The following is a 19,497-nucleotide window of genomic DNA, read 5'->3' as shown; positions in this document are numbered from 1 at the left end:
TCAATGAAACGTGACTGCAGCTGTTGGCTCTGTATAGCACTGTACTTACGAATGAGGACAAGGCTAAGAACAGCGGGTTGGGAGACATAAAGCAGCAAATCCTGCTGCCCACAGCCAAATGCTCTCTTTTTCTTCTGCTGCTGGGCCTTAAACACAGCGACAGGGATAGCATACAGAAGAGAACTGAGCCCGCTGTGTCTGAGCTCCCTGAGGCAGACAAGAAGGCTGCAGGCGGAAAGTCGGCAAGGAAAGGAACAGGAAAGAGTCTCCTGGATGCATGTGTTTGAGAACCCTTCTGTCACTACAAAGGAAACATCTCCCTTGCACCACGGAATACAAGCCCAGGCACACAGAGGAAACCAGCCTCCTGAACAAGGGACTTGAAGCTGAAACAAATGTAACTTTCAAACTCATCTTGTGTTTGGTGGGCCTATCTTTGAGGCACTCCCTAGCAGGAGGTACACAGGCACTCACCTGAAAAACTGGTCCCTGCATTCGGTGTCTCAGCTGCCTGGGTCATTTCTTTACTTTCTCCAGCAGGACTGCTCAGCATCTTGTCACGAGGTTACGCTGCTTTCTTCAAGTGTCTATCCAGCTTACTCCAGCCCCACGAGAAGCACTGATACATATCTTTATGCTGCAGAAGAACAAAGAGTAGATTGCTGTGACAACAGAAATGTCAGAGAAGATAAAAATACGTCCCTATCAATTTTGCTGGGAAAGTTAGTAACATGAAAGCCCTGTGGTCATCTGGCCTTTAAGCCTGTAAAAACTCAACTATTTCAAAACGCTGGCAGCATCCTGCAGCCAGGCCTAAGGTTCTGCTCAGAAGCGAGAGCAGTGAGTTAGCACCACAGGGATTCTTCCGTTTGGCAGCTCTGGAGTAGGGGAAAGAATTAGAAGTACCTTGTGCATCTAATACCCAGGCTTATTCTCATGGGGTATTTACTTGGATCAGTCCAGCTGACATAGGCCATGATCCTATAACGTGTGCAGGGAACGCGGCCTTGCCAAGGGCAGCATCTTGCACATTATAGCCATGGGGTGAAAATATGCTTTTAGATCAGTAATTCCCATACCTGGGTGAATAGTGGGATATTTTCAGGGCTGGGCAAAGCCCCCCGTAAGCCCCACGCAGCACCAAAGCCCAGGTTATTTGCAAACCTCAAGCTTGGTTTGCCACAGAAAAGGGGGCACAACAAAGCGCCCCTGGCAGTCAGGTCTCTGAAACATCCCCTTTGAACAACCACAAGGCCCCGTGGTCTTTGGGAACGAGGAACATCCTCCTTAGCATAACGAAGGCGCAAAAACAGGTCTGTGGTTTAAGCGCGGGAGGTTTAATCGGGATTAAACCCAATTCACTGAGCTGTGGGACTGCAGACCTCGAGGACCCTAAACGTAACTTACACCGCTACAGCGGTCAAATCCAGATGCTAGGGCCCTGCTACAGCCCAGCTTTTCACATTTCTGAGCAACATTTTGGTGTGAACAGAGAAAAGGCAGAAAACGTGCGGAGAACGTCCCCCACACTCAGCCCCGCTCCCCCCGACTCTGAGGGCCCGGCGGCAGTGGGGGTGATCCCCCCTCAGGCCCCGGCGGGCCGGCCTGCTTTGTGACTGGCCGCGCGGGCTGCCCGTCACGCTGCAACCAATGGGCGCGCACGGACGGGGCGGGGGCGGGGCTTGCGAGGGCGGGGGACGCCGGCGTCGTGCGCCAGGTAGGGGCCGGCGGCTGCACTGGGCGGGGGGGGCGGCTGAGGGGGGGGAGGCTGGGTCCGTTCCGGCCCCGTCCCCGTGAGGGGCCCCGCTGGGGCTGCCGCGTCCGGGAGCCCCGCGGCCGCTCGCCCCCTTTAGCGGCGGTGGGGACCCGCAGCCGGGGCCGAGCAGCCGGGGCAGGGAGCTGAGGGGAGCCCCGGGCACGGGGAGCTGGGCGAGACAGGGCGGGGTTGGGTCTGAGGGGCTCTGGTGAGGGGGGGAGGTGGTGGTGGTGGTGGTGGTGGTGGTGGTGAGGGTGAGGAGCTGCTGCGCTGCTCAGTCACCATCAGAGCCTTCAGCCGCATCCCTCTTCCCCACCGCTGTTGGCGTTGCTGTGGGGTGTTGGTCTGGGCTTGGGTGCTTTTGGCATTGGGAAGGAACACAGGGGAGTGGAAAACAAGATGTTTTGTAGAGTCATAGGATGGGTTGGGTTGGAAGGAACCTCAGGTCATCCAGTTCCAGCCCCCTGCCATGGGCAGGGACGCCACCCACTAGATCAGGCTGCCCAGGGCCTCGTCCAACCTGATGCTGAACATCTCCAGGGATGGGGCATCCACAGCCCCTCTGGGCAACCTGTGCCAGTGCCTCACCACCCTCTGAGTGAAGAGTTTCCTCCTATCCTCTAATCGAAATCTCTCCTCTTTTAGTTTAAAATCATTCCCTCTCATCCTGTCATTAGACTGAGTTGCTCTCTTTTTTTTTTTTTTTTAAGTCCCCTTCAAGTACGGAAATGTTGCAATGAGGTCACCCCAGAGCCTTCTCTCCTGTAGGCTGAACAGCCCCAGCTCTCTCAGCCTTTCTTTGTAGGACAGCTGCTCCAGCCCCTTGATCATCTCTGCGGCCCTCCTCTGGACCCGTTCTAACCCCCACATCCTTCTTGTGCTGGGGGCCCCAGACCTGGACGCAGTGCTCCAAGTGGGGCCTCACCAGGGCAGAGCAGAGGGGGACAATCCCCTCCCTCCCCTGCTGCACACCCCTCTGTTGGTGCACCCCAGGATGCAGTTGGCCTTCTGGGCTGCAAGCTCACTGCTGGCTCATGTTGAGCTTTTCGCCCACCAGAACCCCCAAGTCCTTCTCCCCAGGGCTGTTCTCAGTGAGTTCTTCTCCCAGCCTGTCCTCATGTCTGGGATTGCTCCGGCCCAGGTGCAGCACCTCGCACCTGGACTTGTTGAACCTCATTAGGTTCACGTGGGACCACTTCTCCAGCCTGCCCAGGTCCCTTTGGATGGCATCCCTTCCTTCTGGTGTATGGACTGCACCACTCAGCTTGGTAAACTTGTTGAGGGTGTGCTCGATCCCACTATGTCCCTGATAAAGATACTAAACAGTACCAATCCCAGGACAGACCCCTCAGGACACCACTCATCACTGGTCTCCACCTGGCTGTAGAACCATTGACCACCGCTCTGGGTGCGACCTTCAAGCCAACTCCTTATCCACTGCCTGTGCGTTTCCTTCTTGCACCGCAGTCTGACCAGGAGGTCCTTGCTCAGCTATCCCAGCTGCCTGCCCTCCTTGCCCGCTTTTTTACGCAAGGGACATATACACCTTTATGGCAGGTGTGCCTGTGCCCCTTTGAACGTGTTCCATCAGTCTGGGGAATAACCATGTGTGACTTGTCCCCAGTGCTTTACAGTTCATGATGGCTAGACTCGGTGTCTAGGCTTCCTTCCAAGCTTTTATTTTGTTCCTGGTAAACATCATGTAATAAATCACATGTTTTCCCCTGCTTGTATTAAAAATAACGGTTTGGGGTTGTTCCGATGATCTGAACTTAAATGAGCAGGCTCCATTGTTGCGTTACAAATCCAAATGGGTAGCAGTTCAAAAACACGGGAGTACAACGGGGAATGTAAACTGCAACCCAAGGCAGTCGTACCTCAGCCGGTGTTTTTGATGAAGAGCTTAAAAATGGGATATCTCCAAAGAGCCGTGGTGTGAGGAGGTTTATGCTAAGTGGATTGCAAAGGGTTAACAAATCCTGTGATAAACTCACAAGATTGGAATGTGTTTTGATGGCTTTTGGCAGATCAGCTTGTTAGTGGCTGGTGTTTTGTTTAGATAAAGACGAGAGGAACTTGGTGTTCATAATCCATAAAATCTAATGGGAACTAGGTACCTTAATTTTTAGAGTATCGAAATAAGATAAAGCAAACGGTGATGCAATACTACAGAGATGAAAATACTAATAATGGGCTTGTGTCCATCGTGTTAGCTCACAAAATACAAGTACTTGGAGTTAGGTGTGGGATTAATGTGTGCCGAATGGAGCTGATTAATGGAGGTGCAAGTTACCTTCCCTGATGAAAACTGCTGAAGGGGCTTTTCAGAGCCCTCCCCAAGGCGATACCACGAGGCCTGCAGCGCCTCTCGCCTCCAGGCACGCCTGTGTTGCAAATGTGAATGCCAGCCTTGGCATCCCTCAGAGGCTAACTTTGCTTTTTGCAGCAATGAACTCATGTTCCTTTGGATTTGTGCAAACACACACCTCTAGAAAAGCGTTATCTATGCCTTTGTAGCGTGACTTAACAACTTGAAATAATTCCAAACAAAAATAAAATAGGACTTTACTTCCCTGAGGTAAAGGAACTTCTGGCATGGCTTGCAAGAGAGGAAAATACGTTAACCCTTGCAGAGGCAAAACATTGGCATCGGAAGGTGAATGATTTACATGTATTGGGCAGTTCAGCAGTGAGGCCCCAGTGTAGTTCTTTAGCTTACCCTTGGTCTGTGGGTGATACAGGAGGTTATGTGCAGTTGTGGGTGTGAAATTGTCGGGAATTCAGCAATATTTTGTTGCAGAAGGTAGTTTGGGTGCATGGCAATAGGTGGTGGAAGCTCTTTAGATACAGAGATAAACTTCTACTTCCTGGTTAAAACAGAGTTAAGTGGGTGAAAAGAGAAGGCTCAAACTAACTCATTCTGGCTGCATTGAATGCCAAGATCCCTTATCCTGGATGTGAATTTTTATTTCCTCAGGTTTCCACAATGTTTGCCCAGTGCACCTGGAAATGTGCAAGCTCCGTGCTGCTGATCGCTCTGCTGAGCTGCGTCCCTTCTCCTCCAGCACAAGCCAGCAAGGTGAGTGAACAGCTTCTGACATAAGCACTGAGTGTAGTACAACAGGCACAAAAATGGAAGAGAAACAACTGTTTTTTTATGAAAATTTGCAAAGGTAAGAAGTGCTGTAACAGGTCAGTGCCCATGTATATATTTGTAATGTCCATTCATAGCTTTAGATAATATAGTGGCTTCTGCCCTGCCTTATGTCCTGTTTTGGAGTTTGCATTTTAAAATTTGTTTGAAGACCACCTAGTCTCGGGAGCAGAGGTGCTCAAGACGTTTTTAAGATTTCAAAGTTACTGATGCGAAAGAAACAGACCAGAAATAAGGGATGTGGCATGAAGTCATCTCTGTTAGAGAATGTTCTGTCTTTTCCCGCAGCCCAGAACTGTTCCCATATGTTCACTCACTAATGCTGTCTCCTCGTGCTTCTGCAGAGCTCGGAGGACATCCGCTGCAAGTGCATCTGTCCCCCGTACCGGAACATCAGTGGGCACATCTACAACAAGAACGTGTCGCAGAAGGACTGGTGAGTTGCATGTTGAAGCCTGAGGGGTCGTTCCGTGAAACACTCTGGAGTTTCCAGCCAGTGCTGAGGGAGAAATTTTCTGCCTGTGCGTTTGTGGAGGAAGCTGTTTCAGTAGGTGACGCTCAGCCCAGGCGAGGGGCATGCTTTGAACAGATTCAGGAATGTGGGAGGCATGATTTCTCAGGCCATACCTCTCAGCAGATGGAGGTTATACCCTCCAGTCCCTTTCACCTGGACTTCAGCCCTGCAGAAGGTGCTGTGGCAATCCGTCCCAGGAACCTTGGACTAGCTGAGCTGTGAGGGAACTCCAGTCAGCGTTATCAGCCAGATGGGAAAGCTGGGACAAAGTGACCCCAGTATCCTTCCCCAGAGCACTGGTTTCACCTTGTCCTGTTGCTGGTTTTGGCTTCCTTGTGTTGCAGCAACTGCCTACATGTTGTGGAGCCCATGCCGGTGCCCGGGAACGACGTGGAGGCGTACTGCCTGCTGTGTGAATGCAAGTACGAGGAGCGCAGCACCACCACCATCAAGGTAACTGCATCTGCTCCCTGTGACACCACGCCATCCCCTGCACAGCTGGGTGAGTGCTGGAGGGGAGCCCAGCAAGGGACAACAAAGCTGTCACAGCTGACACAACGTGGTAGCGCCAGGGGCACCGTGTCTGAGTCGGGAACGCTCCTGGCAGTAAGGAGGAGGCAAGTGGGAGCCCAGTCTCCTTGTGAGGATGTGCCTGCGCAGCTCTGACTGGGTGCCCATCCTGTTGGTGTCCTTTCACGTGCAGCGTGTCTGTAATTGACACAGTGCAGGGAGATCAGCATGGGTTGTAAGTTTCTGGACCCTTCCTGCAAGAAGCATGCGGGACGTTCTAGTGAGCAAAGTGAGAATGAGGGAAGAGATCAGACATCAGAGGTAGCTGTGAAGGGAGTTTCCTGGCCTCTGTGGTGCTTCTTATCTGTACTACTGATCCCTTTTCACTGCGCTGTCCTTAACTGCAGGTGATCATCATCATTTACTTGTCCGTGGTTGGGGCGCTGCTGCTGTACATGGCTTTCCTTGTGCTGGTGGACCCTCTGATCCGGAAGCCAGATGCTTACACCCAGCCCCTGCACAACGAGGAGGAGAATGAGGTGAGGCTGTGCTGCTGGCGCATGCAGTGGGTGGCTGCACTCATGGTGGAGACGGGGTGGTGGGATGGAAGAAGAGAACGGCAGACAGGGAGACAGCCTGACCTCATGCTTGCTCCCCCTGGTCCCGTGTGGGATCAGCCCTAGCAGCTGCAGTGAGCTCAGTCACTGTTTGAAGGAAGCTGCAGTGTTTGGAGATGCTCTGCTTTCCCAGTCTGTGAAAAAAACACTGGATCAGGCTGTCGTGTTTATACTTTGTTATAAGTATAAACTGTCTGGTCAAGTTGTTTCCTACTCTGACGTGAGCGAGGAGTAGCTGCTCTGAAGTGCACAGGTCATCCATTGCCTTCCCCTGCTGAAAAAAAGGAGGTCCTGCAGGAGAAGATGAATTGTATCCTAAAAGTATGCTTTTGCTCCGCTGCTCCAAAGGAATAATTCGTATTTAGATGTAGGTGTATGCTGTAGATGCCTGATAGCTGGGGAGCTTTATCTTACTCCAGCACTCTGGACTGTAAACTCCTTGGGATAGGTTTTAGGATTGCTTTGGTGTTTTTGTGCCACAATGGATGCGTATCCAGGGGGCCTTCTGACATTGCTGCAGCTTAAACATGGATGTTTGGAGCAGCCTGAACAGCAGGGCTGGACAAGTCCCACAGAACTAACTGAGAAACACATCAGCAGCTACTGTGCAAGCTAGCACGCCAAGCACAACAGCAGGTATTGGCCCCGTTTCAGAGGGGTGACAGCTTTTGCAGTGTGGCTCCCTGCAGGCCCTGGCAGTGGATTTCCAGCAGAGGTTTAGGCTTGGGGCAGTTCCTCCACTGAGGACTTTTCTTGGGGGCTTGCTGTGGGAGCCAGCTGGAGCTGGGGGGCTGGCATTGAGGAACTCTGAAAATTAAGTTCTTCATCAGGACAACTCAAGCCCCAGATTGCTTTTTGATAGAAATTTCTCCCGGAGCCAAGCTGCCACTTGCATTTGCCTGGGGCTTGCCTTGCTTTGACCTTTTTCACCATTTCTTCCCATTGTAGGACACTCGCTCCTTGGCCGCAGCCCCCACCCCATCCGGGGCCAGAGCCAACACGGTGCTGGAGAGGGTGGAGGGAGCCCAGCAGCGCTGGAAGCGCCAGGTGCAGGAGCAGAGGAAGACGGTTTTCGACCGCCACAAGATGCTGAGCTAGAGGAGCAGCTGTGCGGCACCACTTCCTGAGAGGCAGGGCAGCTCAGCTGGTAGAGATGGACAGCGAGCCACCCTTCAGGACAGCCGTGGTGCTGGACTGCGAGCTCTAACCCTCTCCGATTTACCCTCATTTTAGAGACGAGCAGGCCAAAGTCCTTGTCCCTGGTTTTGTCCCCTTACCCTTTACATAAGGAGCCCCAGAGGCTCCTTAACCTTAGCTCAGCTGAGACCTGCGCTGCCTGCTGGCCCGTGGCTGCATGAAAACGGCCGTGCGCAGTGCTGCCGCTCCGGTTCACGTGCTGGCCTGTGCGGGGGCTGCAGCTCCAGCCACAGTCTCCATCAGCCCACACCCCGCGTTAGAGACCAGGGGGCTTGTGGAGTGCTGGGAGCTGGCTTACTGTTCCTGGGATACTAATGGGATCATTTATGTGGAAGAAATTACGTGGTGCTGCTCCAGGATGAAGAAGCCACCTCCCTCTGTAGTTTGCACTGATGATAATTGGGTGTTGTGGTGCTGAGACGTGTGTTGCACTGGGAGGACGAGGAGGGGGTCCCTGCCAGTCCTCAGCTGCTGCTTGCACGTACTCTGGTGTAACCTGAGGGGATTTCCACTCTGCTCAGTGGAGTTTCTCCAGGCTTACACCAGCATAACTGACATTGCAGCTTGCTTCTGTGCAGAAAAAAAACTGATTAGTACATCAACAAGTAAAAGACCACCAGGTAAAAATGCCGATTTATCTTTCTGTTTTCCTCCTTTAGCAGTGGATAAAGATACACTGGGGAGAAAGTTTTTTGATTGGACCCACATTTGTAATCCTTGGTACTCACACAGTGCATCAGGGGCATTTGTGTCTAAGAGAACCAGGGCAAAGGCTTTACTGGAGCTCTGCCTGCCTGGGTCTCGTGCCCCTGGCCAGGTCACACCTATGCTCCTCAGAATTCTCAGAGACCTCTGACTACTGCTGCTGGTGGAGGAAAATGAGGTGATTCTGCAGCGTGTATCCCAGTGAGAACATGTATAACGTCAGGAAGGTGCTGAAGTTTATCATGTAGCATCTCTACATTAAACGCGGAAAAAGACCTATTCCATTGCTGGCTTTTTTCAGGGAGAAGCTACAGCAGTCCCGCTGATGCAGGACCTCGAGGCTGCGGTTACAGCACTCGGCTGCTCGGTGGTGCGGGAGGGCTGGGCTGGGCTCGAGCGGCTCCTGGAACTGATTCGCACCGGGCTGTGCTTGCAGCCGGGCTCTCGAGCAGTTTACATTTCCTCCACGTTCACTGAAAACTGAGCAATTGCTGCTAAAAACCTAACTGGGAGAGGTGCTGGTCATTGCCCTGCACACTAGGGCCAGCGGCTTTTGATCCAGCCAGACAAATCCCAACAGGAGCTTTCTGGGGGCTTTGCTCCAGCAGCCTACGTGTACCCCAGCTACCCTTTAGCACCGTGCTCGCCTAAAACGTACCCAGGGCTTTGAATTATACTGAGGTCATATTTTCTGTTACCTTTTTCCCCCTGTCCTTCCCTCTGGGGGTGAATCCCTCACGGACACAGCGCGTTGTCCCTGGCAGCTGCGCTGCAGGGAGAGGGAAGAGCTGCCTGAAGGGCCCGAGCACGAGTTGAGAGGTGGGAGCTGCCCTGGGTGGCGTGCAAGGACTGCGCCGGTCCGATGGGTCCATCTGGTGGCTGGTGCCCCTCCGAAGCAGCACAGATCAGCGATCCCCAGTGGCAGGGGTCCTGCTGCCAGCACCCAGACTCCCGAGTCCCTGCTCCTGGGGTTCGGGGAGCAGCAGCACCCCCACACCCTCCCTTGCCCTCTGGCCTTGGAACAGCTTGGAAACGGGATAAGAGGAAAACAGCCGCAGGTTAGAAATCAGGAAGCGGTGGGTTAGACAGCTAAGATGGGGACGGTGTGATACAGAGAGGTTGCAAAAAATGCCGCTGCCTGGCTAATTAGTCTCTTGGTTGATTAATTAGCTGATTAGCCCTGTCCCTTGCACCATCCTGCTCAGGAGGAAATGCTTCCTACTTCCCACCCAGGGAAGCCATGCGGCCACCACGTCCCTCACACAGCACCGCTCTGCCTGCCCTGCGGGCACCCAGGCCCCATACAGCGTTAGAGGGCTCTGGGATCCCAGGGGGAAGTTTGGGTCGGGGGGGCCCCAGGGAAAAGGAGGTGCCACGAAGGACACCAGGAGGCAAAGGAAGCAGGGCCCTGCTCTAAGCGGGGAAGCTGGTACCTCTGTTTGGGCACACAGACCACGCAGATCTAGACGTGGATCACTCTCCCCCTACAAACAGGGGCTGCAGCCCCACAGCAGAACCCAACCACCTGGGGCTGGGCACTGCCTGCTGCAGCATCCCCCAGGCCAGCACGGTGGTCCCCGGGCAGACCCCATCCACCTCCTCGCTGCCCTGCCATCCCTCTGGAGACAGCAGGCAGGACCGGCAGGACTGAATAATTTAATTCCCCATCCGAAAAGGGGCTGAGAAAAATAAAGCTCCTCGTAGTGCAAAAATCCGATCGCCTCAGCGCCCCGCGGTCAGGTGTCTGCCGCGGTCCAGATGTCGATGCTCTGGATGATGAGCCACTCGCTCTGGCCCTTGGTTACCCGGATCCGCACGCACTCCACGGGGCTGGGCACTCCTTTCTCCAGCCCCCGCCGCTCAAAGAGCCCCTTCTCGAAGGTGCCCACGGTGATGTAGGCAGAGCAGTCCCGGCCGTCGGCCCGTCGCCTCCGGCCCAGCTCCAGCACCCCTGCGCGCAAGAAGTCCCCCTGGCGCTCACTGGAGCCCGTCCGCACCCGCACACGGGTGATGCGGGCTGGCTGTTGGAAGACGATGCAGAAGATGCTGCCATCTCCCGGGCTTTTCCCCCAAAAGTAACCCCCTGCTGCGCTGTAAGCCTTGAGGGGCTCGTAGTTCTCAAAGACGGTCATGCTGGTGAACAAGGCTGCGGGCGGGTTGTCTGGGAGGTCCATGGCGTCGGCCTCGAACTCGTCGTCCTCCAGCCGGTTGACGGTGCCCTGGAAGGAGGAGTAGAGGCCCATGTGCTGGAAGAGGGAGGGCCTGAAGCGGATGACGTCCTTCTGGGTGAGCAGGAGGCGGAAATGGACCAGCAGCCAGTCACAGGGCATCTCCTGGTAGAAGAGGAGGAGGAAGCGAGCCAGGCGAGGAAGGTCACTGGAGCGGTAGAGCTTACCGATGTAGCCCAGCTTGGAGAACTCGAGGGTGGCCCAGTTCGTGCCTTCCTGGGAGGCCACCGCCTTGCGGATGGCCGTGAAGAAGGACTTGGCAGACCACACGTCATCCTCAATCATCAAGTAGTAGGAGGACAGGTTGGCGGCGAAGGCCAGAAGGAACGCGTAATCCACATTCTGCTTCGACCTGAACTTCACCCGCTCCTCCGGGTCGTTGTAGTTTCTCTTGAGGCCCTCCAGGGTGGGGTAAAACTCCTGGGGAGCGTGGATCAGCAGGAGCCGGCCCAGGAGGATGTGGTGAGCAAACTTGCGGGTGATGTCGGCGGCCACCCGGGCATTCCAGCCAGGGTCCTTGTCAGCCAGGTGCACCACCACCACCATCTCCTGCAGCTCCTCCTTTGTTGACTGCTTGAAGAGGGACATGAGCGTGGCCGGGAGGTAGTAGCCGCGTGGCCGCCGCACTGACGCCAGCCCCACCGCCAAGAACTCTGCAAGGCAAAGGAAAGGCATCAGCAGGCTGAGGGGGAGACCCAGGATGCACCACGGGGAGATTTTTCCGACAAGAAGGGGGCTCCAAAAAGCTCTCCACATAGCCAACCCACGCAGTTAGTCCTATATATGGCCTCATGTCCAAGGCCTTCAGGGTCCTTCCTGGAGTTGAAGCCACCAGCACCTCAGGAGGTACCAAAAACTGTACCAACGGGCAGGGAGAGGACAGGATGAGAAGTCAGGGACTCCTCCAAAGAGGAAAGATTTAGGAAAAAAAAAACACACCTTAAAAACCCAAAACATGGGGAAGGAAGTGCAGATACAGTCTGCGGGGCTGGGATGGCTTCATGGTACAGCTACGCGTCCTGGGAGCAATGTCTCTAACCCATTCTGAACCTCATGAAGATGCAACCACACTGGGATGAGGCAATTTTGTGCCTTTCCCAATGACGAGTTGTGGTTTTTGTTCAGATTTGCTGCAACTTCTCTCATTCCTGGTCTGTACAGCACAGTGCATGTGTCTGCCCAGAGAAGCCGCGGATGCCTCATGCTTGGAGGTGTTCAAGGCCAGGTTGGATGGGGCTCTGCCCACCTGATCCAGTGGGAGGTGTCCCCACCCGTGGCAGGGGTTGGAATTAGCTGATCTTTAAGGTCCCTTCCAACCCAAACCGTTCTATGATTCCGTGTTAGGTCACTGGTTTTGGCATGAACGTGCACGGGGCTGCCCTAAGCTCCTTCCCAGGGCACATGATTTGCTTTTCGCGTACCTGTCCAAGAGCTCGATGCGCATCTCCCACCCGGGGGTTGCCCCAGTCACCCAGCCCCACCAGCTCCACCTCCTGCTGGGAGAGATCCGCAAAGACAGAGCCCTGCCCAACCCGGGGTCCCAGAGCCACTCACTTTTGCGGGGTGACAGGGAGCCAGCGAGAAGGTGGTAGGAGACGTTGTGGGGCGCAGAGAGGTTGTCTAGGTCCTGGAGGATGTGCAGGGCCCCTTCTGGCTTCAGCATCTGCAGGGCGGTGTCTGGGGGTAGGTCCGTAAACTCCACCTGGATGGGAGCCGCAGGCGGCCAGCTCAGAGCCCGGGCTGCTGACGGACGCGTGCACGCGAGGTGGGGGGAGCAAAGGGCAAGGGAGAGCCCCCATCCGCCCTCCCAAATCCTCCTCTGGGGGAGCCCCAAGCACACAGAGCAACACCAGGGAGGGCAGAAGGCAGGGCTGGGGATGACACGGGACAAGGGAGGGAGCAGAACCAGCCGTGAGGATCCACGTGGGGCAGGGAGGCAGGGGCTGTGCACTGGAGGACATCCCAGTGCCCCCTCCAGGGGGGCGGCACCGGTGCGGGACTCACCTCGAGGGGCTCCTGCTCCTGCCAGCTGTCCCTACGCAGGAGGAGGAAGAGGAGGAGGACGACGAAGGCTGCGAGCGCAGCAGTGAGGGAGCGCTTCGGGGAGCATCTCATAGCACCGGGCCAGCCCGCTGAGGCCTGCGGGAGGAAGAGGCAGATCAGAGCACAGCGCGACCCGAGGGGAGGCACCCTCCTGCCCGTCCAGCACCGCAGGGACAAGGCAATGCCCCCAGCCCCTGCTCCTGCCCCTCCGACCCGTGCCACCACCGCTGATCCCAGGCAGCTGCCAGCAGCCACGCTCACCCCTGCCCAGCCACGTCCCTTGCTTGGAATGACAAGAAAGCTGTCCCTGGGTGAGGGGGAAGTCACCTTCAAGGAGCCAACATTGCCCTTAAGATATTTTCCCTCGCAGCAGAGGCGTGGCAGGAGACTAAAAGGCTCCTGTGTTTATCTGGGGTTTTTCCATTATAAATGCGACTGGGGCTGCCCTGGAAAAGGGGAAACCGGAGAGCAGGCGAGCGCCCAGCCCTGCGGGGCAGATGCAGCGTGCGCATCCAAAGCGCTCACAGTGCGCCCGCTTGTCTGGGTGAAAGCGCCTTTCAACACGGACCCGCGGAGGAAAAGCCCTCCCAGGCAGCGCAGGAAAAAGCCAGGAGCTGCCAGGCTTCACCCAGGACTTCTTTAAAACTGCATCAGCTCCCGGGGGAAGTTGAAGCCTTGCTCAAAGCACGGACGGGGAAACGAATCGCCTCTGAAGCAGGGGACAGGGCGCTTCGCCCAGCCCTGCCGGGGATGCTCCCAGCACGCCCACGCTCCCCAGACCGCAGCGGCTGGCGCTTCTGTTCCCGCAGCCCTGCCCTGGAGCAGGTGCTGGGCCCCGATTATTTGGAGGGGAAAAAAAATGGTTTCGGCCCCCAAAATCCTTTGGTGGGGGGTGTTAACGTCCCAACGGGTCAGTGCACAGCACGGCCCCCCCGCCGCAGCAGCCAGTGCCGTCCTTGCTGACCTCACCCGGGAACGCTGCTCGTTACTCAGAGATAAGCAATTACAACACACCGAGCTGCCCTCTGAGCCTGCCCTGCTTCCTGGGGGGGGGACCGTGGCTGCTCCCGCTGGGCTGTGGAAGCTCAGCCTCTTCCCTTTTTTCTTCCCCCTCGGCCTCTTCCTTGCTTCAAGGTTTCCTGCCAAGCGGAGCCTCCGAAGGGTGCTCGCCCCCCAGGCTCCTCGGCCGGGCCCTTGGGAGCTCAGCCTTTGAGCTGACACAGCTGGGGTCAGCCGAGGCGTCACGTTATTGGGGTCAGCCTTGTTTTCTCACCCCTTTCGGCTCCCCACCTGTAGGGCTGGCTGGCCGCAGCGTTAACGAGCCCCCATCCCGGCCAAGGGGAGCAGAGGAGCCGCTTCACCTGGCTGGAACCCAGCGGGTGTCGGGGAAGGGGACAAAGGAGACGCCGCGATGGCTGCGCTCTGATTATCGCCGGTTCTTCAAAGCTCTCAGAGCTGTTTGAAACCTCTTCCAAGGCCCAGGGCGCAGCACAGCGGGATTTGGGGTGCTCCCTGCCCTGGGCCAGCCCTGCAGCCAGCTCTTCCCCATGCCTCTGGGCTTCTCCTTCCCCTGCGGGACTTGGAAGCTCAGCACCGAAGCCAGGGGACGAGCTGGGAAGGCCGAGGCTCGGCACCCGACCCCGCACGGGGCTGCTCCTGTTGATGCTCTGTGAGGTTTCTGGCTGCCAGCGTCGGGTCCTGGGTGGGAAACACGGCGCTGCCGGGCAGCCCCAGAGCCTCCCGAGGCTTGGTTTGGTGGGGAGCAGGGAGAGGGGAGCCCACAGGGAACGGGTCCCTGCGGTTGGTCCCCCCTGGTCACACACTCCCGGAGCCTCCGGCATCGCTCTGCAGGCTTAGCCGAGGACAGAAGGTAACGAATGAATGATGATTAGCTCCCTAATTTTACTTCTCGTTTTTTCCTCCGGCAGCCCGGTGAGATCAGCACAAGCAGGGACAACGCCGCGGTGCCACGGGCACGTCGCGGCTCCTCCGCTTTGTCAGGAGACTCGCGGCCAAGCGGGCTCCACGACAGCAGCGGCCTTGACTCCGTCCCGCAGCGGAGAGGAAGAAGGAGGAGGAAACGCGCGGCCTCGCTCCACAAAGGCTGCGAGCAGAGGCCGGATGCTCCCGGCTGCTGCCTGTGGCACTGGGAGAGGTCGGGCTGCTCGCAGGGAATGGCAGCAGCCGGGGCTTGCAGCTGCCCCGTGGCGCTGGGGAAACTGAGGCAGGGCAAAGGGCTACATCGCCCAGCGGGGTGAGGGCCGGGTGCCCGAGGCAGGGCTCAGCGCCCCTCACCGCTGCCCGGCGGGGCGCCCAGGGCAGATACGGGCACGGCTTAACCCAGCGCCAGGAACCGCTGCTCACACGAGCGGAGGAAGTGACAAACCGGGGCAGCACCGAGCCCCGCGAGGGCAAATCCCAGCCGCTCGGGGCTGCGTGGGACGGGGCGCTGACGGTCCTGGGAACCAGCCTAGGGCCCTGCCCTGTGCCCCACGGGTCTCCCTGCTCAAAGGTCAGCCCAGCGGGAGGAAGGAGGGGAAAAGACGCATTTCTCCACCCCAGAACTCCTGGAGCCAAAGCTTTAGATCGACACAGGTCTCCTACTTCCCTGCAGCAAGAGGGATCTCCGAGGGCAGCTTGATAACGGGACAGCCAGGTCCGACCTGGCCCCTACAGCCAACAGCATGGGGAAGCCCCAGCGCCCTGCCCTCGTGCCCGGGCACCCTTTTCCCGTGCAGCCCCATCCCACGGCCCCGAGGACGACCGCTCGCACCCCAGCACCGCTCCGGATGATCCGACAGGGACGGCACAGACTTACGGGGCACGTGGGGACCTGGGGTGTGGGTGCGGGCTCGCCGTCCGCAGCTTCTCTGGCCGGGATCTGGTTTCTCGTTCTGCAAAGCCCCACCCCAGCCCTCACCTGCCTCCGGCAGAGGAGGAGCGTCCGCGGGCGGCCTCAGCCCCGTGCTAGCGAGAGCTCAGCGAACCAGCCAGGCTGGGCGAAGGGCCCCCAGCCCTGCTGTGGGGTCAGGGCAGCCCCAGCCTCCCCCGGGACTGGGCATCCTACGGCAGCACCGCTTGTAGCCCATGCAGCCGCCCGCTCCATCATCGACCCCACAGCCACAGGTGGGAACGGCCCCCCCCAGGGCTCTCGCCAGGCCCTCGCACCCCAAACTCCTTCGGGAATCCACTGCTTGGGTCCCGCCGTGGGGAAATCGCACCGTGCCTTGACAGAGCCATCGCGCCTCGCTGCTCCCCGTTCATTTTCCTTGTGCTGTGACAGCAGGAGCCCAGCTCCTCCGCCCGCCAACCCTCCGTCCGTCCCCGCATCGCCACTGCTTCACCTGAGCCGTGCAAGACACGCGGCAGCCCTCGTGGCCAGGGTGCCCAGTGCCGATCACCTGCAGCACCCCCAGCCCAGAGCCGCGTCCCGACCCCCTGACATGGCGACGTGCCGGTGGCCCCGCTTCTCTCCCACTGCATTTATCCGAAGCACAATCCCACTTCCCTCATCCCCTCGCTGGCCAGGACCTCTCCTACCTTCAGACCGGCCCTGGCTTCTCAGAGCGGGGCCGTTCCCGTGCTGGAAGGCCCAGGGGAGCTGCAGCGGGGCCGGCAGCGATTTGCTGCTCAGCCGCAAACTGAAGGAGGCGTCGGGGCCGTTCTTGTCACGGCCCCGAGCCCAGCGCAGGAAGGAACCGGGGCTTGGTGCTTCCTGCCCCAGCGGGAGGAAGCGGGGCCCCGGACCCAGCCCCGGGCTTGCAACTGGCACAGCCCCAGTGCCAGGTCCCCTCGCTCGCAGCCTGGCCCCATTCTTGTCCTTGCACTTGGCAGGGAATCCCAAAGGCTGTTTGGGGGTGCTGCAGAAGGGGGCCACGGCGTCCAGGCACAACCAGCACGGGGCTGGGCTCTCCCACCTTTCACCTACTGAATTACCGGGGGCACAGAGCTGGACCAGTGGCAAGGAAAACCCAGGCCAGGCACAAGGGGATGGCCACCGACCCCGCAGCACCCAGCTTGACGCTCAACCCCGGCAAGGCGAGGGGCAGGGTGAGGCCGTGGTGGTGGCCGAGCCTCCCCGACTTCCTCCGTGTGGAAACCCGAGCGCCGTGCCGGATCAGCTTACGGCCCTTCATTATTCAGGAGCCCAAGCGGAACAAAGCGGAGGTAAAACAGGGCCCCATGCACCAGGGAGAGCATCGGGGCACCGGACATCGCGGTACGGACCCATGCTGACCACCAGCGGATGTTATCCTCACCCCAAGCTTCTCCCCGGAGCCCCAGCAGGGAGCAGTTTTGTCACAGCATCACTCGCAGCTGGTGACCCAGACGAGAGGCAGAGGGATGAGCACAAAGCTTTCGGCGAGCTCGAGTGGAAGGAGCTCACCCCACTCGTGTCCCACCCTGGTGAGAGCACGGAGAGTGTTCCTGCAAGGGCTGCGTGTGGGGGGCAAGGGGCGGAAAACCCCATGCTCAGGGCTGAGGTCTGGCCAGGAGCCCCTCGCCTCGCCGTGGAAGCTGCACGAGGGGTTCCTGGGCAGGGGAGCTTCGTGCCCTGCAGCTCCGCACGCGGGCAGGCAGAGCACGGCCTCGCAGCACCCCTGCCGCCTCACCGCCCCGCGCAGACCGCAGGGCGGCTCTTCCCGTGAGGGTTCTCCGTCCACATTTCAATATCCAAATTTCAAACCACAAGCCTGCTGGGCGCAGGAAGCGCCCTGCCCTCCTGCTGCCCGCTGCCGTGCCCCAAACCGCCCCTTCTGGCCACAAGCCCAGCTGCCCGGGGGAGAGCTACGGGGCTGAGAGCCATTTGTGGTCCGGACCACGTACTGCTGGAGGAGTTTCTCGAGCAGAGGAACTACACCGCGTGACTACCAGGGGCTTGTCGCTGAGTTCAGCGATCCCTAGCCCCACCACAAAGACGACTCTGATACTCACGCACTGTCCTGAATCAGCTTCCTTCCGCACGGCCACTTCACATGCACGTACTGCACAATGCTTAAATGGAAAATCCCCCCCCAGCAGCAGCCGCCCCAGCACTTAAAAGCCACCCTTTCCTTTCTTGCACGCCAAAGGCAACTGCAGGGCAGACCAAGCTCCAGTGTCATGGGAACCCGCTTTGTTATCCCAGCTGTAACACACTTTTCTTGCACTGTAACTAACCTGTCAGTTCCAAAATATTTGTTCAGCAGCAGAGAAAAGGGAAACTGAGGCAGGAGTTTTCCCAAATGCATTTGTTTGAAGTCAACATCACAGAGCTCTAATGTAGGTCCAAGACTGGGGCAGATGTCCTTGGCGGTGATTTACATTGTGGCAGAAGCACATGCGAGAAACTCCTGCCAGGCAGCTACACAGGGACTGTGGGTTATTTGCATATTAAATGAAGAACTCCCGCTCCTTCCAGTCACCCTCTATTTTCCAGGAGCTTCACCAAACAGAATACATGGCCAACAGACAAGAAATGCTTTGTTACCCCTGCTTGAGACAGGATCTGATGTCAGACAGGACTGATAAGCTCAGTCACTGGTGGACAACAGAACTCAGTACAGGGTTACTACCTCCGCCGTTACTCACCCACGCTCCAGCACCTCCTCTGCCTGTTGCCACTCCTCCAGGAGACCCACGTCTGTCAGCAGCAAGATGCTCACCCACTGAATTTCCTGCCCAATTCACTCCGGACACGACCGGCTGCTCCTCACAGGCCCAGCCTCAGCACCCCACACCCTCCTCAAACAAGATCTTTTCTCTCCGGTGACCATTGAGCCGAGGGAACAGCACAGAGCTGCACCAGGGGAGGGTCAGGCTGGACGTTAGGAAAAGGTTCTTCACCAAGAGGGCAGTCGGGCACTGGAACAGGCTCCCTAGGGTGACAGTCATGGCACTGAGCCTGCCGGAGTTCAAGAAGTGTTTGGACAACGCTCTCAGACACAGGGTCTGATTTTTGGTCCTGTGTGGAGCTAGGAGTTGGACTCGATGATCCTTGTGGGTCCCTTCCAATTCGGGATATTCTACCATTCTAACAAGCACCCCAGAGCCACAGCGGCTGCAGAAAGTTTCAGGGCTTCTTCTTCCTCACGGCAATTAATTTGTTTAGTCAAGAACTAAATCGCTGACTGCTTCTGGGCTTTCCAGTGTCAACAGGCCAATACTGCTCCACTGCTCTGACAAAAAACAGACTCAAGTCCTCCACAGCTGCTCAAGTTACGTTAGTTTATCCCCTGCATCTCCTCTCCCTCCATCTTCTCTGAAAAGTACCTGAAGAAGTACCTCTGAAAAGTTTTAGAAGTTTAGATCTTCTTTTCAAAGGGGAACATCACTGTGAGAACTTGGAATATCTTTACACTCAGGAAAGACCTTTGCCTTACAAATCCTCTTTGAAATAACGCCTTTGTTTGATCATGTATGCTGGTTTTTAAACATCTGTTGGACTGTGAATCAGTATTATTGTTGATCGTTGCTGCTTTGCTTACTGCTTTCAGACTCTGAAATATCACACCGCATTTGAATGCAATCATGTGGCAGTAAAAAACCCCATGCATCTCATTTGTCAACTGTTTCTGGTCACATTAAAGCTCAAAAGCAAAACTTCCTGCTTCTTCCTGAACAACAGAAAACAGGACCACTTTCATTAGCACCAAAAGGATTTTAAATGAACAGTTCCAGGGAGCTCCTTTCAAATCATAAAACGTGAATTTTACATAAAAGTGTTTACAAATAGTTTCTGCTTTACACTCAGCTCTGCTCATCACTGACCAGAAGTTATATACATACAGACT

General features: G+C 57.0%; 3 protein-coding genes across 6 annotated transcripts in view; 1 reads left to right on the top strand and 2 right to left on the bottom strand.

Moving 5' to 3' along the window:
* Positions 1-1,537, bottom strand: part of IGFN1 (immunoglobulin like and fibronectin type III domain containing 1) — a 58,994-nt gene extending 57,457 nt beyond the window's left edge. The window contains exons 1-2 of the mRNA XM_040535618.1: positions 1,408-1,537; positions 475-637 (exon numbers count right to left, since the gene is read on the bottom strand). The gene's annotated coding sequence lies outside the window, so the exon portion shown is untranslated. The remainder of the gene's footprint in view (positions 1-474; positions 638-1,407) is intronic.
* A 53-nt stretch (positions 1,538-1,590) lies between these two features.
* Positions 1,591-8,732, top strand: TMEM9 (transmembrane protein 9). Its single transcript, XM_040535617.1, has 6 exons — positions 1,591-1,717; positions 4,734-4,835; positions 5,255-5,346; positions 5,769-5,877; positions 6,342-6,473; positions 7,500-8,732. Exons 2-6 carry the CDS (start codon positions 4,743-4,745, stop codon positions 7,647-7,649), a joined length of 576 nt encoding a protein of 191 aa, XP_040391551.1. The 5' UTR covers positions 1,591-1,717; positions 4,734-4,742; the 3' UTR covers positions 7,650-8,732.
* Positions 8,733-10,093: 1,361 nt separating this feature from the next.
* LOC121059159 (alpha-1,6-mannosyl-glycoprotein 4-beta-N-acetylglucosaminyltransferase-like) lies at positions 10,094-19,220 on the bottom strand. 4 transcript variants are annotated; one of them, XM_040535612.1, is made up of 5 exons: positions 18,296-19,220; positions 17,885-18,146; positions 12,686-12,820; positions 12,236-12,383; positions 10,094-11,334 (listed from the first exon to the last, which is right to left on the bottom strand). In XM_040535612.1, exons 3-5 carry the CDS (start codon positions 12,794-12,796, stop codon positions 10,190-10,192), a joined length of 1,404 nt encoding a protein of 467 aa, XP_040391546.1. In that variant the 5' UTR covers positions 12,797-12,820; positions 17,885-18,146; positions 18,296-19,220; the 3' UTR covers positions 10,094-10,189. The 4 variants fall into 4 exon arrangements, with proteins under 4 accessions (XP_040391546.1, XP_040391545.1, XP_040391543.1 ...); XM_040535611.1 differs by lacking the exon at positions 17,885-18,146; XM_040535609.1 differs by lacking the exons at positions 17,885-18,146; positions 18,296-19,220 and adding an exon at positions 16,265-16,969.
* Positions 19,221-19,497: the final 277 nt, after the last annotated feature.

Source organism: Cygnus olor, chromosome 24, assembly GCF_009769625.2.
Source record: "Cygnus olor isolate bCygOlo1 chromosome 24, bCygOlo1.pri.v2, whole genome shotgun sequence".
Taxonomy (NCBI): Eukaryota; Metazoa; Chordata; class Aves; order Anseriformes; family Anatidae; genus Cygnus; species Cygnus olor.
The sequence above is the reverse complement of the archived record's forward strand: the minus strand, read 5'-3'. Positions and strand labels throughout refer to the sequence as shown.

Excerpts from the sequence above, each read along its gene's own strand:
- TMEM9 (XM_040535617.1), top strand. The coding sequence starts at position 4,743 with ATGTTTGCCCAGTGCACCTGGAAATGTGCAAGCTCCGTGCTGCTGATC. Across the intron at positions 4,836-5,254 it reads CTCCAGCACAAGCCAGCAAG|AGCTCGGAGGACATCCGCTG; the intron begins GTGAGTGAACAG and ends GTGCTTCTGCAG. Across the intron at positions 5,878-6,341 it reads GCAGCACCACCACCATCAAG|GTGATCATCATCATTTACTT; the intron begins GTAACTGCATCT and ends CCTTAACTGCAG.
- LOC121059159 (XM_040535612.1), bottom strand. The coding sequence starts at position 12,796 with ATGAGATGCTCCCCGAAGCGCTCCCTCACTGCTGCGCTCGCAGCCTTC. Across the intron at positions 12,384-12,685 it reads AGGAGCAGGAGCCCCTCGAG|GTGGAGTTTACGGACCTACC; the intron begins GTGAGTCCCGCA and ends GCTCCCATCCAG. Across the intron at positions 11,335-12,235 it reads CTCCCTGTCACCCCGCAAAA|AGTTCTTGGCGGTGGGGCTG; the intron begins GTGAGTGGCTCT and ends TTTGCCTTGCAG.